The sequence below is a fragment of the Phalacrocorax aristotelis genome, chromosome 1 (assembly GCF_949628215.1).
Source record: "Phalacrocorax aristotelis chromosome 1, bGulAri2.1, whole genome shotgun sequence".
Classification (NCBI taxonomy): Eukaryota; Metazoa; Chordata; class Aves; order Suliformes; family Phalacrocoracidae; genus Phalacrocorax; species Phalacrocorax aristotelis.
Window position 1 is genome coordinate 26,762,659 of NC_134276.1, and position 19,911 is coordinate 26,782,569.

General features: G+C 45.8%; 2 protein-coding genes across 8 annotated transcripts in view; one reads left to right on the forward strand and one right to left on the reverse strand.

Annotated features, from left to right (window-relative positions):
* Positions 1 to 19,911, forward strand: part of NBEA (neurobeachin) — a 507,728-nt gene that overhangs the window by 340,638 nt on the left and 147,179 nt on the right. For all 7 annotated transcript variants that reach the window (XM_075085055.1, XM_075085072.1, XM_075085081.1 and 4 more), the window contains one exon: positions 9,740 to 9,876. In XM_075085055.1, coding sequence (XP_074941156.1) covers positions 9,740 to 9,876 — 137 coding nt within the window. The remainder of the gene's footprint in view (positions 1 to 9,739; positions 9,877 to 19,911) is intronic.
* On the reverse strand, positions 11,660 to 13,834 carry MAB21L1 (mab-21 like 1). Its single transcript, XM_075085115.1, has one exon. The coding sequence runs from the start codon at positions 13,638 to 13,640 to the stop codon at positions 12,561 to 12,563; it is 1,080 nt and encodes a 359-aa protein (XP_074941216.1). The 5' UTR covers positions 13,641 to 13,834; the 3' UTR covers positions 11,660 to 12,560.

A 19,911-nucleotide genomic window follows, 5' to 3' on the forward strand; every position in this document is an offset into this window, starting at 1 on the left:
TTCACTCTCCAACCGTTCTCCTCCCTCCCTGGTGTGTCCTGTCCTGTGAGGCTGGGAGAGCCCTGCCACCCATCACATGTTCTCCTTCCACTACGGCAGTCACCATCTGCGCACAAGAGGCTCTGTATGGCACTGACGGTCTCTGGGCCAGGGGGGCAGAAAGCAGCAACCACAGGGGAAGCCCAGGAAGGACTGTAACAAGTATGCAGTGATGTTTCCTAACAATTCTCTCTCGGCCTCCAACAGCTTACACCTCTGAGGCTTCTGGACTCAGAGGTAGTAGTTATTCTCTTCCTTTTTTTCCCATTTTCTCTCTCTTTCCTCTCTCTTGCACTCGTCTTCTTCATCACTCTCTTTTTCTCTCTGTCCGGAGGTGGCTAAGGTACCTTAAGCTTTTCCATGGTTTACATTTTTTTTCTTTAAGAAAGTATGTATGTATATGTGCACAAACAGCATCAGTTATATAACAAATATCAAAGTTTCACTGGGAAACAACAAAAAGTCTTAATATTCCTCCTAGTTTTTCAAGCTTCTTAGTGGAAACTATTCACTGAATTCAGCATGCAATCTTCAGTAGTTTTCTCCCCTCAAGCTCCATTTTTCTTGCAAATTAGTATTCAAGATAGGAATGTCATTGCAGGGGGTTGCTTGTTTGGGGAAGCGACAGGAATGTGGAAGAAGAGTGATTCCTTCTCCCTTTTTATGGTAGACACGTAGCCACACAAGCCTTGTACTTCCAAACATGGAAATTTAATTCAGCCAGATTTACATAGTTTCTGCTTATTATATATTCAGATTTTGATCCTCGAGTCTAAGTATAAGAAAGAAAAACATATTTTTATGAGTTTAATTTAGAGTATAGATTCAGGCATAAACTGAAAACAGTTATACTTTTGATATGTAGTTGGCTTTCACATTGAAAAAAATAAAAAGCTCCACAGTTTCTATAAAATACTATTTTTAGACAACTCAGTGTTTATTCTAATCATTTTTTCCACATTACTATCCAAAATAGCTTAATATTTTATAAGGTGGTTGTCAGTCACATATGATAGTGCTCCTAAGCACAGCTTTGAAGAGCTCTTCTCTTTGTACCTTATTACACCCCATTCTAAGTCTGAGCATCTTTGACTTTTAAAAAGGCAGCGGGATTTCCTGCTTTCCAAGCTTTAAAATTAAATCAATTCAAACTTTGTTGTTGTGTATTTATGGAAGGCTCTGAGAGTGCTTCATGTGCTCTTACTGTCCACTCATACCAGCCTACTTAAATGTCTTTTTTTTCTCCATAACTTGCAAAGCCCTTTTAATTTGAAACTTCTAAGGCTGCAGAATTAGGCTACAACAGAGCCTACAAATGCACGTGTGCCTAGTGCATAGGTCTGTAACTTCTCCCTTGTCTTGAAGTACCACTCCCTGGATAGAACTTGTTAGCTGATGAAAGGTCAGGCTGATATAGAGGAGAGACTGCAGAAAGACAGGCCTAGACATAAGGAGCCAGACTCCACTGTTCTGCACCTTATTTAATCTTCACTTTGCAACTGACTTCCACATGAAAATCCCTGTTCTGCAAAATCTTTGCGAGACCCAACAGTGGCAGACCTACGTAGATTAGTGGTAGGAATGTATCCAGAACTTTCACTGACATACGGACAGGATGTTTTGCCTTTTTTTGTTGTTTGGAATTCATGTCATAGAAAAAAGCTTTAAAAAATCAGTCAAGAAGACAGTTTGGTTAGTCCTGGTTTCATTGGACAGAAATTGTACAAGAGACAGCCTCATCCAGTGCATTTGGATGGTCCTCACTGGTAGCCATTACACCAGTGCTTTTATCTGGGCTTTCTAGAGAAACAAGGTTTACTTGAGCATCTTGTGTCAGCCTCCATCTTTGTAACTTCTGAACCTGGAAGCCGTTTTGAACAAATTTCATCCCAGGAGTAAGGATTTCAGAAGCAATAAAATTCCTGCAGTGAAACTGGGTCGTTAAGGAAGAAAGCCTACATGACAGAGCCTGCCACATCAGTTCTCCTTTCATTAGGTACCAGGGAATCTTTGTGGAAGAGTCTTCAGAAGTTCCCTGACCATGGGAAAGCAAAACATGCAGTCAACCAGTAGACACAGTTACACTCGAAAACATTCTTTATTCATTCTGCTGTTATCTAGAGGTACTCGTATTTTCAGAAAATTTTGAAGTTACAACTACTGAATCTTAGGTAATTCTTCTAAATATACCTAGCAAGTTATATACTAATTCAACAACTTCCTTCCTTCCTTCCTTCCTTCCTTCCTTCCTTCCTTCCTTCCTTCCTTCCTTCCTTCCTTCCTTCCTTCCTTCCTTCCTTCCTTCCTTCCTTCCTTCCTTCCTTCCTTCCTTCCTTCCTTCCTTCCTTCCTTCCTTCCTTCCTTCCTTCCTTCCTTCCTTCCTTCCTTCCTTCCTTCCTTCCTTCCTTCCTTCCTTCCTTCCTTCCTTCCTTCCTTCCTTCCTTCCTTCCTTCCTTCCTTCCTTCCTTCCTTCCTTCCTTCCTTCCTTCCTTCCTTCCTTCCTTCCTTCCTTCCTTCCTTCCTTCCTTCCTTCCTTCCTTCCTTCCTTCCTTCCTTCCTTCCTTCCTTCCTTCCTTCCTCCCTCCCTCCCTCCCTCCCTCCCTCCCACATATAGGATTAACTAACCAAATAAGTGAACTTTAAAATATCACAGCCTATCTGAACATAACACTTCCCTTCACCACAGTCTCAAGAAGTATAAAGATTACAGTTTGTCCTGAAGAGCTTTTCCAGAGTGGAGGCTAGAACAAATGAAAGCGGAGGGCTCACATCTTTCATTTCATTTCTAATCTATTGAGCTCTATTGGCATGACAAGGTACACAAGCTGGACTGTATAAGATACCTGTCAAGTCTGGTTTACTCAGACTTGCAACTGGGATTTGATCCCTCGTGTTCCTCACTCATTACAGTGAGCTCCTGTTTCAGCAGTATACTGCTGTAGCAGGATGCTGTCTCTGCTTTCTCCTTTCTCCTTCCAACATTAAATATACTTTTCTAAGGTGTCTTTCTTCTGTTACCTTTTGATTAAATAGTGGCTTTCTCAGAGGGAAAAACTGTCACGTTTGTGGGCATGTTCAGCACCACTTAAGGTTTTCTAGGCTGAAAAGTAGTACCTTAAATTTTACCTGAAAATGAGGAGGAAGTTGGTGCAGGTCGTAGTGCATTAGTGTAGCATACTCACATCTGGATGCACTGCTTAACAATCAACTTCTTAGTTTCTAAACCAGCTTAAATCACTCAGTCCTTCTAAGGTATCGCTTCAGGCAGAGCACGCTGTATGAATCTAATTTTGAAGTGGCAAATGTATGCATTGCAGTAGTGAGGTCCCTATCCCAAACATTTAAGTTTCTGGCCAGCTGTAAATCATTAAGGGAAGTCTTGAATATTATTAATATCTGATCATCTGGCAGGTTGGCACTCGAACACGTCCTGGAACAATACTAAACCCATGTAAGCCACTCAGAGCTTGAGCACAGTTCAGAGGTTCTCAACATATGCCACAGAGCAAATCAGTTTTTACCTGCTAAAGGGGGCAAAAGTTGATTTTCTGAGTTGCTTTAGGCTGTTAGACACAGAGCTAATTGTTCCAAGGTGAGAAGATACCTAATAAGCTTGACTTTGGTACAGTACTGAGGTCGTCTCTGCATATTCTCTAACGGTTCTATTAAGTGGTTGCTTTCTATCACACTTTGAACAATATAAAGAGATATTTATTCCTAGGAATATTGTGAAACACGTTTTTTCTTAGGAAGAAGTACTATTTTATGTTTTTCTTTCCATGTGACCAGGAGGGTATAGAATTCAAATAATAATTTATCTATGGAGGCACATATGTCACTTAATTCAAACGTATAGAAAGTATACATTTCAGAGAAAGCATGTATTTGAGAGAAAATAACTTTTTTTCCTTAAGCAACACTGTCTAACTAGTTTCACAATCTATTCAAAAATATGTATTTACTTCTTACTATTTGATTCGCAGTTGTAATATGTAAGAATTTTTTTTTTACATTTTCTTTTTAATCAAACACATTTGTTTGCTGTTATGGCACCACTTAAGAGAATTGAGTTGCTGTAATTGTTTAGTTATTGTTGATGAAAAAGACCATTGAAGTTGATCTTTGATGTTAGTAGTAGTGTTACATGCTTTATGGAGGAAAGGGGGGAAAAGTGGGGAAAATTTTAGTTATCAGGGCCTATCCACACTGGCAATGACATTTAAACAAACAATAAAAATCAATCCCTCCCTCACAATATGAAACATATGATTGTGCAAGAGTAAAAAGCCAACAAAGTAAGCTTGGATATCTCTGAAAACACGGGAAAGGAATTGGGGTTGTTTTTCAGGGGGGAGGAGAAAAACAAGATTATAGTCATGTTTAGACCTAGATTCTGGTTTTTGCAATCAAAAGTTGTGCAAATTATTCTCTTTATTGAAACTGTTGAAAGTGATATGTAAAGGGAGCGGTACGTATACATTCTTACAAAAGCCTTGGCTTGTGTGGAGGAGATACTCCCTGTATCTGCTATAGTGGAGAACAAATTGGGGGCAACCATCCTTATGTAAGTTCAATATATTTACTGCAGAAGTCTTTTAAAAGGGTAGTTTGGATCAGATTTATGATGACAGTAGGAACAAAAAAGACTAAATTCTGTGAATTGTTTTTAGGAATCTTATGTTGTTTACTTGTTATTTACGTGGCAGTGCTTGTATTATGTTAATGATGTTAATTGGTTGAAATATTTTTCTGACTACAGAGCTTTTTCCCAGGCTTCTGGTGCCTATACCTGTTTCTGCTTGAATGCTGTTGATTTATATTACAAGAAACTGAGGTTTTTGTGTGCCTGAGTGTGTGTTATGTATAAATTGTTTCAAGTACAAGGATTTGTAGTCATTTTCAATGCAAGTCAGTGTCAGATACACTTGGCTTTAGAGTTGGAGTGCTGAGGGAATTTCAGTTGTCTTATTTCAGGTCCATTGTGAGTGAATTCAATGATTATTCTTAATATTTAAAATTCTTGTTTCAGTATCATATCAAATTACAAATGGTAGTTTATGCAAACTATTTTACATAGAAAAGTTATTAGTTTCAGCTAATCTGTTTTGTATTTTCCATGTTAAACAGTATAGGGAAAAAAGATTAAGATATGTTTTTTTCTTCTAAAACGGGGCCAGCTAAAAATTAAATGTTACAACATTCACCACTTTTTTTTTCTGAAAAATTACCAGTAGATTGTAAAATTAAATTGGACTAGTTGGTTGGATATGTTTTGAAAGCATTTGTCCCAACTAGTATCTTTAAGTAATCACCAAAATATTATTTTAAAAGTTAGACTTTTAAGTCTGTAGCGGGTAAATTGCTTGTTTTCGTAATTCAGCGTATAAAAGCATGTATCTTTTCCTTCTTAGGAGTAATTATGCCCAATCGTCTTAGCAAATATACCTCTGGTGTAATTTTCAGGCTCATAAATGTAACACATCTTTAGCTCTAAGAGTTAAAAATGACAGTTTATGAAAACGAAAATGTTTGAAATAGCAGTTCAAAATACCACACTTTGGGGGCTTCCCTTAAGAGGTGTAATTTTACCGGTATTGCTTTGGCAGGTAGCAAACTCTTTCACCTGATAGAACTTTTTGCTTGCATTGACTTCCTTTGCTTGAACTTGGAAAATACAAGAGCTGAGGTACAAGAGCTACATACAAGAACTGAAGCCTCTGTTTAAGAAAAATTAATGGAGGGGAGGAGAGATTACATTCTGCTTTTATTCACTGGGACCTTCTAATCCCACAATCATTTACTTTTGGAAAGGAAATATTATTTTTAAAACGTATATGCGCGGTAGCGTTTATTTTAGAAATGTAAATCACATGTGCCGACCACAGGGATCAGGCAAAGCGGAAAATTCTCCATTTGAACAGATCACAAGACGTGTGGATCTGAAGTGATTTCTGGTCTGCTTTTAAGGCCAGAACTTCTCTCTTAGGTCGTTGCCTCTCTGCTTCGGGCCGCCCCGACCGCTTCAGAGAGGTTGGGAAGAGACAACGAAATGACCCTTAAAAAAAGGTGCCCTCGCTTAGAGTCCCAACAACCGACAGGCGCTCCTAGGCGCCTGTCCCCTCCACAAACCCCAGGCTGTTCGGTGAGGCGGAGCAGCCGCAGGTTGCATTTCCCCCGGAGCTGGAGGTGAAGTGCCCTCGGTGGCGCTTGCTGCGGGCGGGGACCCCCCGGCAGCACCCCGATGTGCCGCCGCCCCCGGCAGCCTGGCCCCGGGCGCGGGCAAGAGCCCCCCCCCGTGTCCCTTCTCGATGGCCACGGCCGCCCCGGGAATGAATATTTCCATCCCCCGCAGAAGCGCAGCCCGCCGAGGGGCCTGGGCGAGGCCGGGGCTCCTTGTGTTCCCCGCATGCGAATGAGCCCGTCCCGCGGCTCTCGGCTCAGGTGTGCCCGGCTTTTGTTTCATTAGATTATCAATTGGGTTTGGGAAGGGGACCCAAAGCTTCCCGATAGCTCGGTGCCATATGGAAAATCTGCAGTATTTTGATTATGCTCTGTGTAAACATTTTAATGTCGGATCCTTAAAATCCAGAGACTATCCCAAAGGAGATTAAAACATAATCCTCTCTCTCTATAGCTGTAGTGGATTAATTTCGTATTCTCTCAGTGGCTGGCTTGCTCCCTGAAGGCTGCAACAAGACGACTCAGTGCTCCTTAAGCATGCTATGGAATTGGAAGTTGTAATTGGAGATTTCCAAAGGACAAGTGTAAAAATGACACACTGTTAATACCGAATATTTTTTTTTTTTCGTTTTGTGCTTTCGGGAGGAAAAAATAAGTCTGCAAAGATTTTTTTTAACTTAGTTTGAACAGCCCCTCCCCCGAAATCCCATAATTAGACCACTGTTTATTATGCTTTCTGCTTCTTTTTTACCAAAGGGGAAAAAAAAAAAAAGCCCACAAGCAAACGTTTTCACGTTTTCTCATCTGGAAAATACAACAACGCTTATTCCTTGTCGCATTTTAATACCTCTGACGTGTTTACATTGCAACAAATCTAGGGTGTTACTTGAGCAGAACCCAGGGCAGATGCCAAGGTACCGGTCTGGGAGCTCGAAGCCTTTTCTCGGGAGGAGGAGGAGGAAGCTAGAAATCCCCGATTCCCCCCGCGTTCAGTAACGGGCTAAGAAGTGACTGTCCCCTCTCCCTCCACATCCACCCCCTGCTGCTGCAGCTCTGCTCCCTCCTCCGGGACGCGGGTGCGCGCCGCCAGCGCACCCGCCAGCCGGGGTGCACCTATTGTCTCCTCCTGGATGGCAGATTACAGGTTTTGGCCTTTTGACCATTAAATGGCGGTGGCTTTCTTTTTATTTTAGCCACACAACACCAGGGGAAAGAGGTAATTGGATTAAATTGATGGTCTTCCTTCTGGGATTCAGCAAAGCCCACAAACGCCTCCTTAAAATGATAGAATATCAGGTCGTTTCCCAGACGCGTCTGCCGAAGGCGCTTTTCTTGCCGCACAAAGGCCCGGGAGCCCATCACCGTGCGGCGGGCCCAGGAGCCCATCACCGTGCGGCGGCCGCCGGCCGCGCTGCGGGGAAGGGCGAGGGGCGGGCTGGGGCGCTCCGCTGGCGAGGGCAAGTGCTTCTGCGGGGCAGGGAGCCGCCGCCTGCCCAGACCCCCCTTCTGTAAACACAAAGAAAGGGGGCCTGGGGAATAGAAACCCAAATCCACTTGTAATCGTACAAGAGAATCGGGCGTAATTACTTGAGCAACCTAGATGAAGATTGATGAGGCTTTAAAGCGGCGTTTCGGATCGATCGCCCTGCCCTTCGGAGCCCGCAGTCGGGCTTCCCCGGCTCGGCTCGGCTGGGCTGGGCTCCTTTCTCACCGCGAAGGGAGGGAGAGAAGATGGAGGCGAGACGGGGAGAGCAGCAAAGCCAGCCCGGCGCATGTGATTCCGATCAGCTGACTAGGGTCAAGAGGCTACCCCGGTTTATTAGGAGATGGAAAACAATAAAATGAAAGAAAATAGAGTTTGTATCAATATTATCCAGCCTGCCACGCTGGGCTGCTGAAAGCTGTCACTGAAACTGTGCGTTTTAGCTTCCCCTTGTACACACAGGAATCCGTGCCTTCCTCTTTATTTATTTTGCAGCGTAAATGACAAAACATTATGCAATACGGTCTCAAATTGGGTGTTACAGTAAAGTAAAACATTAACAACATGACAGGTAGATGCGCCGATACAGGGCTAATTTGGGCTAAGTGAGTAATTTGAAGCGTCGCTTGCAAGATCTGGTAGTAAAGCGTGCGTGTAATACCGGGGGAGGAGGAAAGGCTGCACCCATGCCTGTCAGCCTTGGTGCGAACTGCAGCCCAGGGCTTGCCTCGGCCACGCCAGGCCCTTGCAAGCAGGCGCTGCCTCCGTCCCCGGAGAGGAGAGAGGGTGTCTGGGGTCGGCAGCTGGAGGCGTCCGCCCGCACCCTCTGCCATCTGAGCCAGGTCTTCCTCAGTGCGTGGAGGATTTTAACCGCATAAACCAACCCGACCCTTTTTAGCATTCGCTGAGATGAGCAGTTTGCCACTTTCTGAAAGGTGCGTCAGTCAGACGTCGCGCCCAGTTTCCCAGTACCGAGGCTTTTATCATTTGTACGTCAGACGTGCGTTTGTGCACGCGTGTGGATGCGCGTGTTCATGGACGTGTGCACGCATTGCCCTCCGCGCTTTGGTGGTTAGGTCTAGGAGAGTGTTTTATATTTAATCTTTTAATTGGAGCAAGTGAACCTCCTAAACACCGACGCTGTCAGCTTTAACAGTAGGTTGCATTCATGTTGAAGACGGTGAAAAAGTGATGCTCTGTTGGCTTTTGCGTTAAAGCAGAAGTTTGGGGGTTGTTTTTTTTTTCCCAGTCAAAACCTAACAGCTTGTGCGGAGAAGGCTGCCTCTTACAATAGGTTTTCCCCATCCCATCTTTTCAGCGCCCATGCGAGCGTCTCGTTAAGGAATATATTTGAGGGAAATGTTGTTCCGGTAATTTTAAAAGGACTAAGAGACGGCAAGTTGAAATAAAAATCATCTTGCCGTAAATATATTTCACGATGCTAGCCTTTGTGCGCGTCTGGTGTCGAAGTAGGTGAAAGGAAAAAAAAAGATAAAACAAAACCCAAACCCTAAAACATCTTTCGCGATACTTTCGGAGTCGAGGTCTGCACCCGGAGTTAAAAACGATGCCCGGGGGCTTCGCAGGGTCGGCGTGGCGGGCAGGGGCTGCGGGCAGGGGCTGCTGCCCGCCCGGCCCGGCCCGGCCCGGCCGCCGCGGGGACCCCTCGCTGCCAGGTCGAAGCTGTAACGAATCGCCGCTATCGCACATAAACAACGATAGTGTTAACAAGGAGCAAAAGGGCATGAAAAGAGAAGGGACCTACTTCTAAGAGGCAGCTATTTTTCACTCTAACCCCTCTGAGTTTCGCTGCTGGCTGATTTATCTCGCAACCCCGGAGCTCACAAACTCGCTTCTGTCCTGACCGCGGAGTTCAAAGCGCTGACCGCGGGCAGGAGGGGAATAAACACGGCGGTTTACAAACAGAGTTTATGAGGGGGCTCGCCGGGCGCCCGCTCGGCGGAGGGAAGGGGAAGGGCCACCGGGGATGGGCCGGCCGGGCGCCTCCAACCTGACGCCGCTGCCCTTGCCTTGCAGGCCCCGTGGTCCTCAGCACGCCGGCACAGCTCATCGCCCCCGTGGTGGTGGCCAAGGGGACGCTCTCCATCACCACCACGGAAATCTACTTCGAGGTGGAGGAGGATGACCCGGCCTTCAAGAAGATCGATGCTAAGGTGAGTGCGGCGAGCGGGCGGCCCCGGTCCCGGTCCCTGTCCCGGCCCTGGCCCCGGCCCCGATCCCGGCCCACGTGCGCCGGAGCCGCCCCCTCCCTCCAAACTCCGCTCCCGTCTGCCGCCTCTCGCTGCGTTTTATCAAAAAAAAAAAAAAAAAAAAAAAAAAAAGCAATGTATTAATGATGTTAAATCCTCTATTACGGCAGCGTGCGCGTTTTCCAACAGCCTTTCGCTCGGTGCCTTTGTATGAACGTGCTCAGATTTAGTAGTTAAGCCAATTGCTCTGAAATCCCTGGAGGGAGCAGCAGTCCCAGCCCGCAGCCTTCCCGAGCGGTTTTACCCCTTCCGAGGATATCAGAGAATCCCGTTATTTCAAGAATGTTAGTTTCCCTGTAAGAAATTACGGCGCATTTGCGTAAACACTGCTGAAATGCAAGTTAATGCTTATTTTCTGGGGGAAAAAAAATAGAAAGGGGAAATCGGCATGTACCCAAGACTTGATTCCTGGGAAAGCTGTGGGGGTTTTTTTTTCTGAAGTCCCCAGCGCCGCCCCCCCTCCTCCCCTCCGCGAAAACCTCCAGCCCAGCCGCAACAGAGCAGGGGTGCGTGACTCGAGCAGAAACATTTGCGTGGCTTCCTCCCCGCGGGAACGGAGCGGGGGCTGTCACGGGGGGGAGGAGGGGGCATGCGGAAGGGACGTGTGTTACAGGGCACTCCTCTCGTCTGCATCTCTTTTTATTCTTATCGCTGTCGCTTTATTTCTTTGTTATTGCGGTGGAAAATGTTGGAAGAGAGAAAATAGGGGAGGTAGTTTTATATAGACCTTGGGTTCGTGTTTTTTTTTTCTGCAGAAAAATCATAAATAATTTCCAAGAAAAATGCTAGCGACCTTGTCTGAATATGTTTGTAATATGGTGATTTCTCTTTGACGAATAATTTCTCAAACTTGGAACTTTCTTCGCAGTGCTGGGGGAAAAAAGAAATATTGTCACAGTCGCTGGGTATAACGGTTTCGTTAAAGTGCACCCACTGGAAACAGTTGCTGGTGGGTGTTACACAGGCGATCGGCCTCTTTCAGCACTTGTTGACTGTTAGGGTACTGAACAAAATCCGCGTTGTTATTTTGCGTTTTGCTCTTAAGGCTGCTTTAATAAATGAATGCTGAGAAGGACGAGGCGCTGCAGTACGGACAGGCAGTTTTGGATCGCTTGCAGTTTTGTAGGCACGCACATGTTATTCCCTCTGAATGCCCTGGGAGTGCAGGGGCTTGATTTCTGGGAGTGCAGCCGGCGATCTTATCACGTTCCTAGCGGATTTGTAGGTCAGAAGTAATAATGTTGCTCACTTCATTGGTGCCGGCTTGAACCTTTCACCTATAAATTTTATTTTCTTCTTTATTATAACTTGTGCCAAAACACTAGTTTTAGCAAGCTCGCTGCTTACTCAGTACACTGACTGCTTCAGGGGTATGTGGTGCTTCCTCAGCTTTGTTCAAAACCGAGCAGAAGCACATCAGTGCCGTATAGTAAACCTTTCGAAAATAGATTACTTTTCTGACGGCTGAAAGTGTTACTGCATTAACAACTACATCGGTGCCTGACAGTTGCTGGTGGTCGACTTGAGGTAAATTCTAATGTGTTTGTACCACCAGTATTCCCCTGTTCTACAAAACTATTCAAAATGCAACTATCAACAGCAAGGCAAAATTCACAAAACGTAGCTGCCTCTGTTTTTTCAGGTAGAAAACTTGATCTGGTATTGAAACACTTACCCACATGCATTTTACTTCATTTATTAGCTTGTAATTAAATAAATCAGCAACAGAAATTAAAATCTAAATCACAAAAGGTAATTATCCAGTGTATTTCAAGTGCATTTTCAAATATATAATTCCAATATTCAAGCGTTATTATATAAGCAGAATCCAAATTTCTTTTGAATATATTTAAATAACATTTCAAGTATATTTATGGAATGTTAGAAATAGAACAAGCAATATATATGAAACGAAAAATGTAAACTTGTTAAGTTCAGACACTTCAAAAGACAGTTAACAAAAGTACCATGATAAAATCTACCTTTTCAAACGGTATCTTCTCTTTAGCAGAAAATGTCCTTGAAGTATCCAAAATGGCAATTTAACTTCCGTTCACCAAATCACAAAACACCAACATCCACAATTTCAAAGACAATGTGAGATCACAATATTTGATACAAATTAAAAGGTACATTAGGGTTTGTTCAGGTGGCATATCCAAATAGCTTTTACTCACAGAGGGTTTACATAAAAATACCGGGGTTTTGTTATAATCCGTTGGTACCGTTTCTAGGCAGGTCACAATCGTGTTTAAATTACGGCCAATTTTGCTTTCCGGGTAAAACACTTTCTTTTGGTTTGGTTGTTTGGGTTTTTTTTTTGTTTTGTTTTTTTTCCTCCCCTTTATTATCTTTTTTTTTTTTTTTTTTTTTTCACGGGGAACTGCAAAACTGTGACGAAGATAAGAGGAACGATACTTGCTGTTCTGGTTTGCTTTTCTTTGTGAAGAGCCTAAGCTGTATTCCTTTTTAAAAAGAGAACGTTATTTGCGTGGTCAAGTGGAAATATTTTACTTTTCGAACAGGCAGCTTAAGCTTCACCGGGAAATGAGCAGATTTATCGGTCTGGCCGGTTTTATAGTCACCCTCTAAAGTTTCTCCAAACTTTTCGGGTTGGTAAGTATTTCCCTAGCCAGTCGCCACGTTTGTTTGGCCGCGTTTTCCAGGGCCGAGTGAGGTTTGCCCTGAAAGAGGTCTAAGTTGGGCAAGAAGTAATGCGGGCACCTCCTGCACTGGAGGCAGGAGATGAGCTGCAGTAAAATCCCGTTGAGCCGGTCCCCCAGGCACGACTCGTCCCAGTCCGATTCGCGGGGATGCTTTTCGCATTCGTATGAAACCAGAGTCTTCATGTGATAATTATTCAGGGGCTGGCCCGGCAGCTCCAGGTGACGGTCCCGTAAGGTTTTGAGGATGGAGAGGCATTTCTTCCTGCAGCCGCCCATCTGCAGTCTGTTCTCGGCTTCGGCGAACTGCAGCACCCAGGCATCGCTCTCGGCCGAGCTCTGCTTGCCGGCCAGAGAGTGGCACTCCTTGGACAGGAGGTTGAAGCCTTCCGCCTTGACCTCCGCCACCCTGTTGGGTCCCGGCCAGGGGATGTGGGGAAGCGGCCAGTGGGCAGCACTCCGCGGCCAGATCCCCGTGCATTTGAACGCCGGAGTGATCTGCACGACGTACCTATCCCTGATTCTCAGCTTCACTTCGCTGGTGTCTGCCACCATCTTTACCACGTCTCTGTAACTGCACTTATCCACGGCTTGAGCCACCAGAGTCTGAAATCTGGACCGGATTTTGCGAGCGGAGAGGTAGCCAGACGCCGTGATGAACTCCACCCAGAGGGACATACTCCTCTTGCGCCCGTCGCTTAACTTTAACACAGCGCAGCCGGGCAAGGAGCCGTCGTCCACGAAGTTGAAAACCCCCATTTGGTTCAGATACAGCACGACTTCAAACTCCGTGGGGGAGATGACTTCCAGCCCCTCGTAGCGATTGTCCATCTCGTTCAGGGAACTGATGAAGCGAGGCTCCTGCACCTCCACCTCCTTCAGCACGTCCGACACCACTTTGCAGACTTCTCGGATCGTTTTGGCGATGGCGGCTTTCCTGGCTTGGCATTTCTCGTTGTAGTATTTATTCAGATGATACACCAGCTTGGCCTGGGCCGCGATCATGTTGGGGCAGAGATCCGGATTGTATACCGGAGTCTCGCAATAGGCTGTGGGATCCAATGCGGCTGCTAAGGCTGGAGCCAACTTCAGAGGAGAAACAGGCTGCCGCACTCTGAAATGTAACAAATGTTTTTCAAAATGCGCCGGGGCTGCTGCTCCTCAGATGCTCTCTTCCTGCTTTTTTAGATCAGCCGTCTTGAAGTGTGTGTGGCGGGCGAGGGGGGGGGGGGGAGGGGGGGGGCGGGCGGGGGACTGGAGGGGGCGATATTTTTCCTCCCCCTTTTTTTAAAGGGTCCGTGAGTGAGAGGAAAGCATCGAGAGCTGCACCTTCCCCAGCAGCAAGAAAAACAAAAGTTGCACTGAGACACAGCGAGGCTTCCAGTAGTCAAAATAATAAAACCTCTTCGTATTTATTTATGTTTTCCCGTAGTAATCACTGTGTGTGTGCAGGGTGGTTAATCAGATGGTGGAAAAAGTGCCGGGTGTGTGTGTATATGTCAGAAGAAGCTGGCTGTTGGTTTGTATAAGAGCCCAGATGCACTCGTGTGGAAATTATAAAGGCAGGGCCAGGCAGGCGGGCGGCCAATCGCCACTGGGCTCGTCACTGCAGCCTCTTTCAGCTCAAACCCGGCTAATTAATCCCTCTCTAGGAGATAGATATGTATACACAGACACACACGCACGCACACGCAGGCACATATAGAAAGGTAGAAGGTTACTGGCAGAAGAACCACCCCGGTCATCTGTACGCTCGGAAATCAAGAGAAATCGGTCTCCTTTGGGTGTAACGTGAAGGGTATTGACGTTTCTAAAGGACTTGGCAAAACTGTGCCGCCCCGCACTGAATCCCTGCGTGCCCTCCCCACGGCCGAGACGTGAATGCAGGTGTATTAATGGGCATCCATCACCCCGGGAGCTGCAGACCGGGCTCGCTCGTGCAGCAGCGGAGGCGTAAATTCATTAACTCACACTTGGCGTCACATCACGCTGTCCTTTCCTCCTGATAGCTGTCTGTAACTGCGAGCGAGAAGTTGTTCGGGTTTGGGGGGTGTTTTGGTGGTTTTTTGTTTTTTTTTTTTCTTCTCGTGAACCGGGCAGTGAACAAGGCAGCAGATTCACGGCAAATTTAGTGTCCTTTGGAATAAAATATTACGCAAAAGTCCACGATTTGTATTGTTTTGAAAGACCTTCTGACGGGCTCTAATCGATTTTGAGGTTTAATGCATTTCGGCATTGTCTCTGCCTCGCTTTTTGTGTTTGTACCTTATGAAGGGAGAATCAATCGCTAAATGTATCTGTCAGGTCTTTTTCACGAAATCAAGTAGCAGATATGAAGGGTAAATCTCATCTGCCAATTCTTAGCTTCGTTTCTATGTTCCGTATAGCGCTCCGATACGTTGTGAGGGGTGGATGTTCAGCTGCTTTTTGAAATGCGCTATAAGTATCTATTAATTTCAAACCTGGGCGGTTTAGCGCAGAGCGAGCTCAGCTAGCAAGCTGCGTTTAGTAAACGTGCACACGGGAGGGATGCTAGCGACTGCAAACATGCTGGCAGGCTACTAATCTGACAGTTTGGGGTTTCGCGTGTGTGTGATGTGTAATTAGCAACTTCTCCTTCGGTGCCTTAAGTGTTAGTAATCGGGACCATTGTTTGCAAATAAGTTGGAGTGGCAAACTCCTCTGCTTTGCAGCATTTACTGAGCTTCACTTCCAGAGAACCCTAAATTATATTTTCTTTTAGGAAAAAAAAAACAAAACCCACAAACAAACAAAAAAAACCCCAACCCCAGAACAGCAAAGCTTTTAATCGCTTGGAATCTTTAATCTACTGCCCGATTGCTAATTTTTAAAGTAACTGTCACAGGCATGTCCATCGCTAAGGAGAAGTCATACCGCAAAGAAGAATTCACGGCATTTACTCAAAGCACGAATGCGACCAACTTTATTGCACATAGAGGAGAATTTCTGACTTCGTGCTCGGCTCGCTCGGTCTGGCGGTCGTACGGGCGCTCCCCCCGCCGCGTCCTGGGAGGGGGCTGATGCGGGAATCATTTTCCGCCCATTAGTAGAACGGGGCCAAGGGCTGCCTTGGGGCGCCTCGCCGAAAAACCGCAGGTGACAGGTCGTCCCGGAGAAGCTTTTCCTCTTCTCGGCCGCAGCCCCATGGCCGCCGGCGGAGGGGCGGCCGCTTTCGGGCGGTTTCGGCCGAAGAGGAGCTTGTTTCCTCCCGGCTTTTCTCCCTCCTCCGGAGACGTTTCCCGGCCGGGCGGCGGACGGAACACGCGTGGCTCTCCCTGGCCCGGCGGTGGCACCGCGCTCCCGGTCCCGGCGCCTCCCGAGCCGTCCCCGAGGAGCGCAGCCGGGGTGCGGGGCTGCCGCCCCCCGCCCTCCCTCCCCCCTCCCTCCCCCGGGGCGGCGGCGGCGGCGTGCGCGGCCGCTCGGCTGCGGGCTCCCGGGGGCGGCTCCCCCGCCTCCCCCGAGGGGGCACTTACGGGGGTCCTTGCTGGGTCCGAGGGGACAGACGGGCGCGTCCCACCCCCGCCCCGCTGCTCTTACCGGCGGCTGCCCGGGGAACCTGCCGCGGCGGCGGAGGCGGGGGCTGCCCCTCTTCCCCCCTTCCGAGCAGCTCGGCCGCACCGCCGTGGGCCCCGTCGGCGGGCGGGGAGGGGGAGGCACCTCGCCGGCCCGGCACATCCCTCCCCACTGCCTCCGCGGATGGGGCCCGGGACGGCACCGTCCCCTCCCTCACCCCCCGCCCGCCCCTCGGGGCCGGGGGCGACGCCGGTCGCGCCCTGCCCTCAGACACGGGCGCGGCTTTGGCCGGAGCAGGGCACGGCTGGGCCGTGCGGAGGAAGGAAAAGCGGAGAAGTTGGGTCCAACTCCGGCGGGCGGGTCCCGAGGACCGCCCGGGGCGGGGGAAGGACCCGCGGCGGTGCCGGCCCTGGCCCGGGTCCCCGCCCCGCCGCCGCGGCGGCCGCTCGGCCCCGGAGCTGGAGCCGGCGCGAAACCCCCGGCCCGGCCTCGTCGAGGGCGGCTTCTTCGCGATTTAAATAAGAAAAGAGCTGCTTCCCCGTGAGGTTACGGACCGGCGCCGTGTCAAAACGAAAGTTAGACAAAAGGTCGTCCCTTCCTCCCACCTCGCCGAGGGGAGCGGCCCTGTCCCGCCGAGGGGACACACCGGCCGCGGTGCAGCGTCTCATCGCTTCAGCTGCGTCGCAGCTACACCTTCAAGATGGAAATGTTTCGGGGGAGGTTTTGTTTCTTTCTTGCCCCCTGGGTTTTAGCTCAGTAAATCCGGTTTCTAAAGGCAAAAGGCGACGGGTCGTACCTTTAAGCTGTCAATAGGCTTAATTTTCATCGTGTGGCAGAATTAATTTAAATAAAAATTACGTCTTATATCCTAAATCAGAGCTTTCTATATATAACGCTAAGATGAACCTATGATATCAGGTAATGCAGGTTATAAGTATTTATTGGATCTTGGTGGCGAGGGCAAATATAGCCATAGCCTTGGCAGGGTGTTGTTTAGCATTAAAGGTTGCTATTAGCTTTACTACATCATCTCGTTTCACACATGCACAATAAACATTTCTTAGTTTTAAAATTTGTGGATTTAGGCATGGCTGACACCAGTCAACAGCTGAAATGTAACTGCTAAGGTGACCGGATCGTTTAACATGGCAAAAAGTCGGTGGTTTGGTTTAGATTATGAAAATTATTATCCATCTGACTATATATGATATAAAATATGAATATTTTCGAAGCTTTTGGCCACTTAATGCTGTTAGCTTTTCTCTGTAGTTATTAACGTGCTCTTCATAAATTATAAAAGGAAGGAACACCTTTTCATCACTGAGTTTTACTTTTATATGTATTGAGTTGTTCTGGAAAATTGAGATTAAAATCACCTCATTAAAATGATGATTGATCATTTGTCAAGATAATGGTACCATATGATATTGGTGACTTTTACCAAATCAGTGATTTCTGGATATTTTCCCTTAATTAGAGGGTACTATAGCAGCATTTGTTGAGCTCTGCTTGTTATTTCAAATCTTTCAAACTACAGTGCCTTGTCACGTACTGCTCATGTTAGATGAAAAACCAAATGGTGGTGAAAATCTTTGACCACAGGTGCTCACCCACACCCCCAAAATGTAATGTGGGGGAGAAAAAAAACAGAGAGGAAGAAGAAGAAGAAAAAAAAGAAAGTTGCTATATATAAATTTAACCAAAAAATTCTTCTTGATATGGTGAAAAGTGTGAGTTAAAATGCACACGCAGATGCATATACACACAAAGCACTCGCATTGATATAACTTTATATTTGTTATTACATAGTGGTAGTTCTTCCACACACAACTGCTCATGAATTTTAAAGTTTTATTTTTTAATATCTGCCTATTGCGCTAGGGAGCTAGGAAAAAAAATGAAGCTGAGATGATTAAATTATTTATCCCTACTGCTGAAGTGAGTTTGAAGGCTCATTGAATGTATCTGATTTCTTGGCTCCTCTTTCTCCCCTTCCCCCCTCAATTCATCCTGGTTATTTCATCCATATCATCCTGCCAGCAACAATAAATTTACTTTTTTCTTGAGTAGGAAAACTAAAGACAGATATTTGTGCCGTGTTTGCTTTAAGTGTCACATTATATAAAATAGGCAGCATCATATTTTTGTGATAGAAGTTGATGGTACCTGCATGTTTCTGTATTCTTATTTGTAGCTTACTTTTTGACTACACTTTCAAATTTAGGAACAAATGAAAGGTTAAGTTTAAATGCAAGTTGCTGTACTGTTTGCAGAAGTGTAACTTTAGTGAACTTAGGCACTCCATTACTTAGATTTTTGCCTATAAATTTCTATATAATTAGGTACCCAAACATTTTTCTTCCCTTATCTACAGTTTTCTGCAAGTGGTTTTTACTTTTCTGAATAACTGTGATATACCTCCTTTTTACAGTACCAAATAGCACTCATTAGTGCTAACCTAAACACGTGTACGTATTCTCTTCCCGTTAAAAATAAAAGAAACATGAAAAGAGTTTGTATTACTGTTGGACTTTGTCATTTTAGGTCTTACGGATGAACTGTTAATGCTTTAAATTCCTCTAATCTGCAATCTGTTAAGGGAAAAAAATCAGTAATTGATTTGTTTTCTTTAAGATGTTACATCTCAAAAGTAAACATAGAACTTGCACAACTGTAATTTTAGCTAGAACTGCAGAAACATTCAAGGAGGAAAAAAATGCACTGAATTATTCATTTAGTTCACTTCTCCATCAGCTTCTCCAAAGCCAGACATTCCTTAAAGTACAGCATTTTATTTAAGCAGTCCAACACTTTTTTTTGAAGATCTGCTTGGAGAATGCTCTTTTCTGCTGAACTGCGAGAGGAGTGTGGAATCAGTGGGGATTAGTGCCTTTAAATCTACTACATCTGTAGTGGGTCACCCAACACTGCAGAACTCTCATTACTCTCTCATACTGTATATGATTAAATGGCTGAAAATATTCAACGTTGACCTTGAAAATAAAGCTGTATGTTTTGCATGTGCAGCATCCGAAGACTTCATGTCTAAACTAACCCTTCCTCTTGGTAACTTCTAGCCCTGGAACACATTGTCTGAGAGGGAACTAGAGTGTCAGAAAATACAAGTTGAAACTGAAGTGGGGGAGCATTTGAAATGCATCATTATATAAATTATGGTGTCACTCAGCTTGTTCATGCTATGTTTTATGAGTAACCCAACACCTTATCAGCCCATTCAAAAGGAGAGGGTGGTATGTCTTGAACATACTTATTTTTGTGACTGGTGTTTTTCTGTAAGCTGGTTTTGTATCGACTAGCGAACTACATCGTCTTGTAGGTAGCTGCTAGAGCTGTTGAAATCAGCAGAAAACACGTTGCTTAACAACTTTTTTGAACACTAGCCTGTACAAAGCTGCAAGTAAACACCATCTTTTCGTATCCATTTTTTCATGTTTTGTGTTTATTGCTGATTTTTATGCCGCCAATAGTTCGGGCATGTTAAGTCCCTCTAACTCAAAACAAAACTTGTCCTCTCCCCTTTCAGTGGCATGGTTATGGTAAATTACCTGTGTAACTCACTTGATCTCAATTTAGCTATAAAAAGACATGCCTAACATATTTCAATGCAGACTTCTATTTTTTAATGTAGTGTATAGCTTTCCGATATTTTCTTTCCAAATAACGGTGAAGGGAGGAGTTGAGTGAGTCGGTCATGAGTGATTAATATGTTTCATTGAACCTT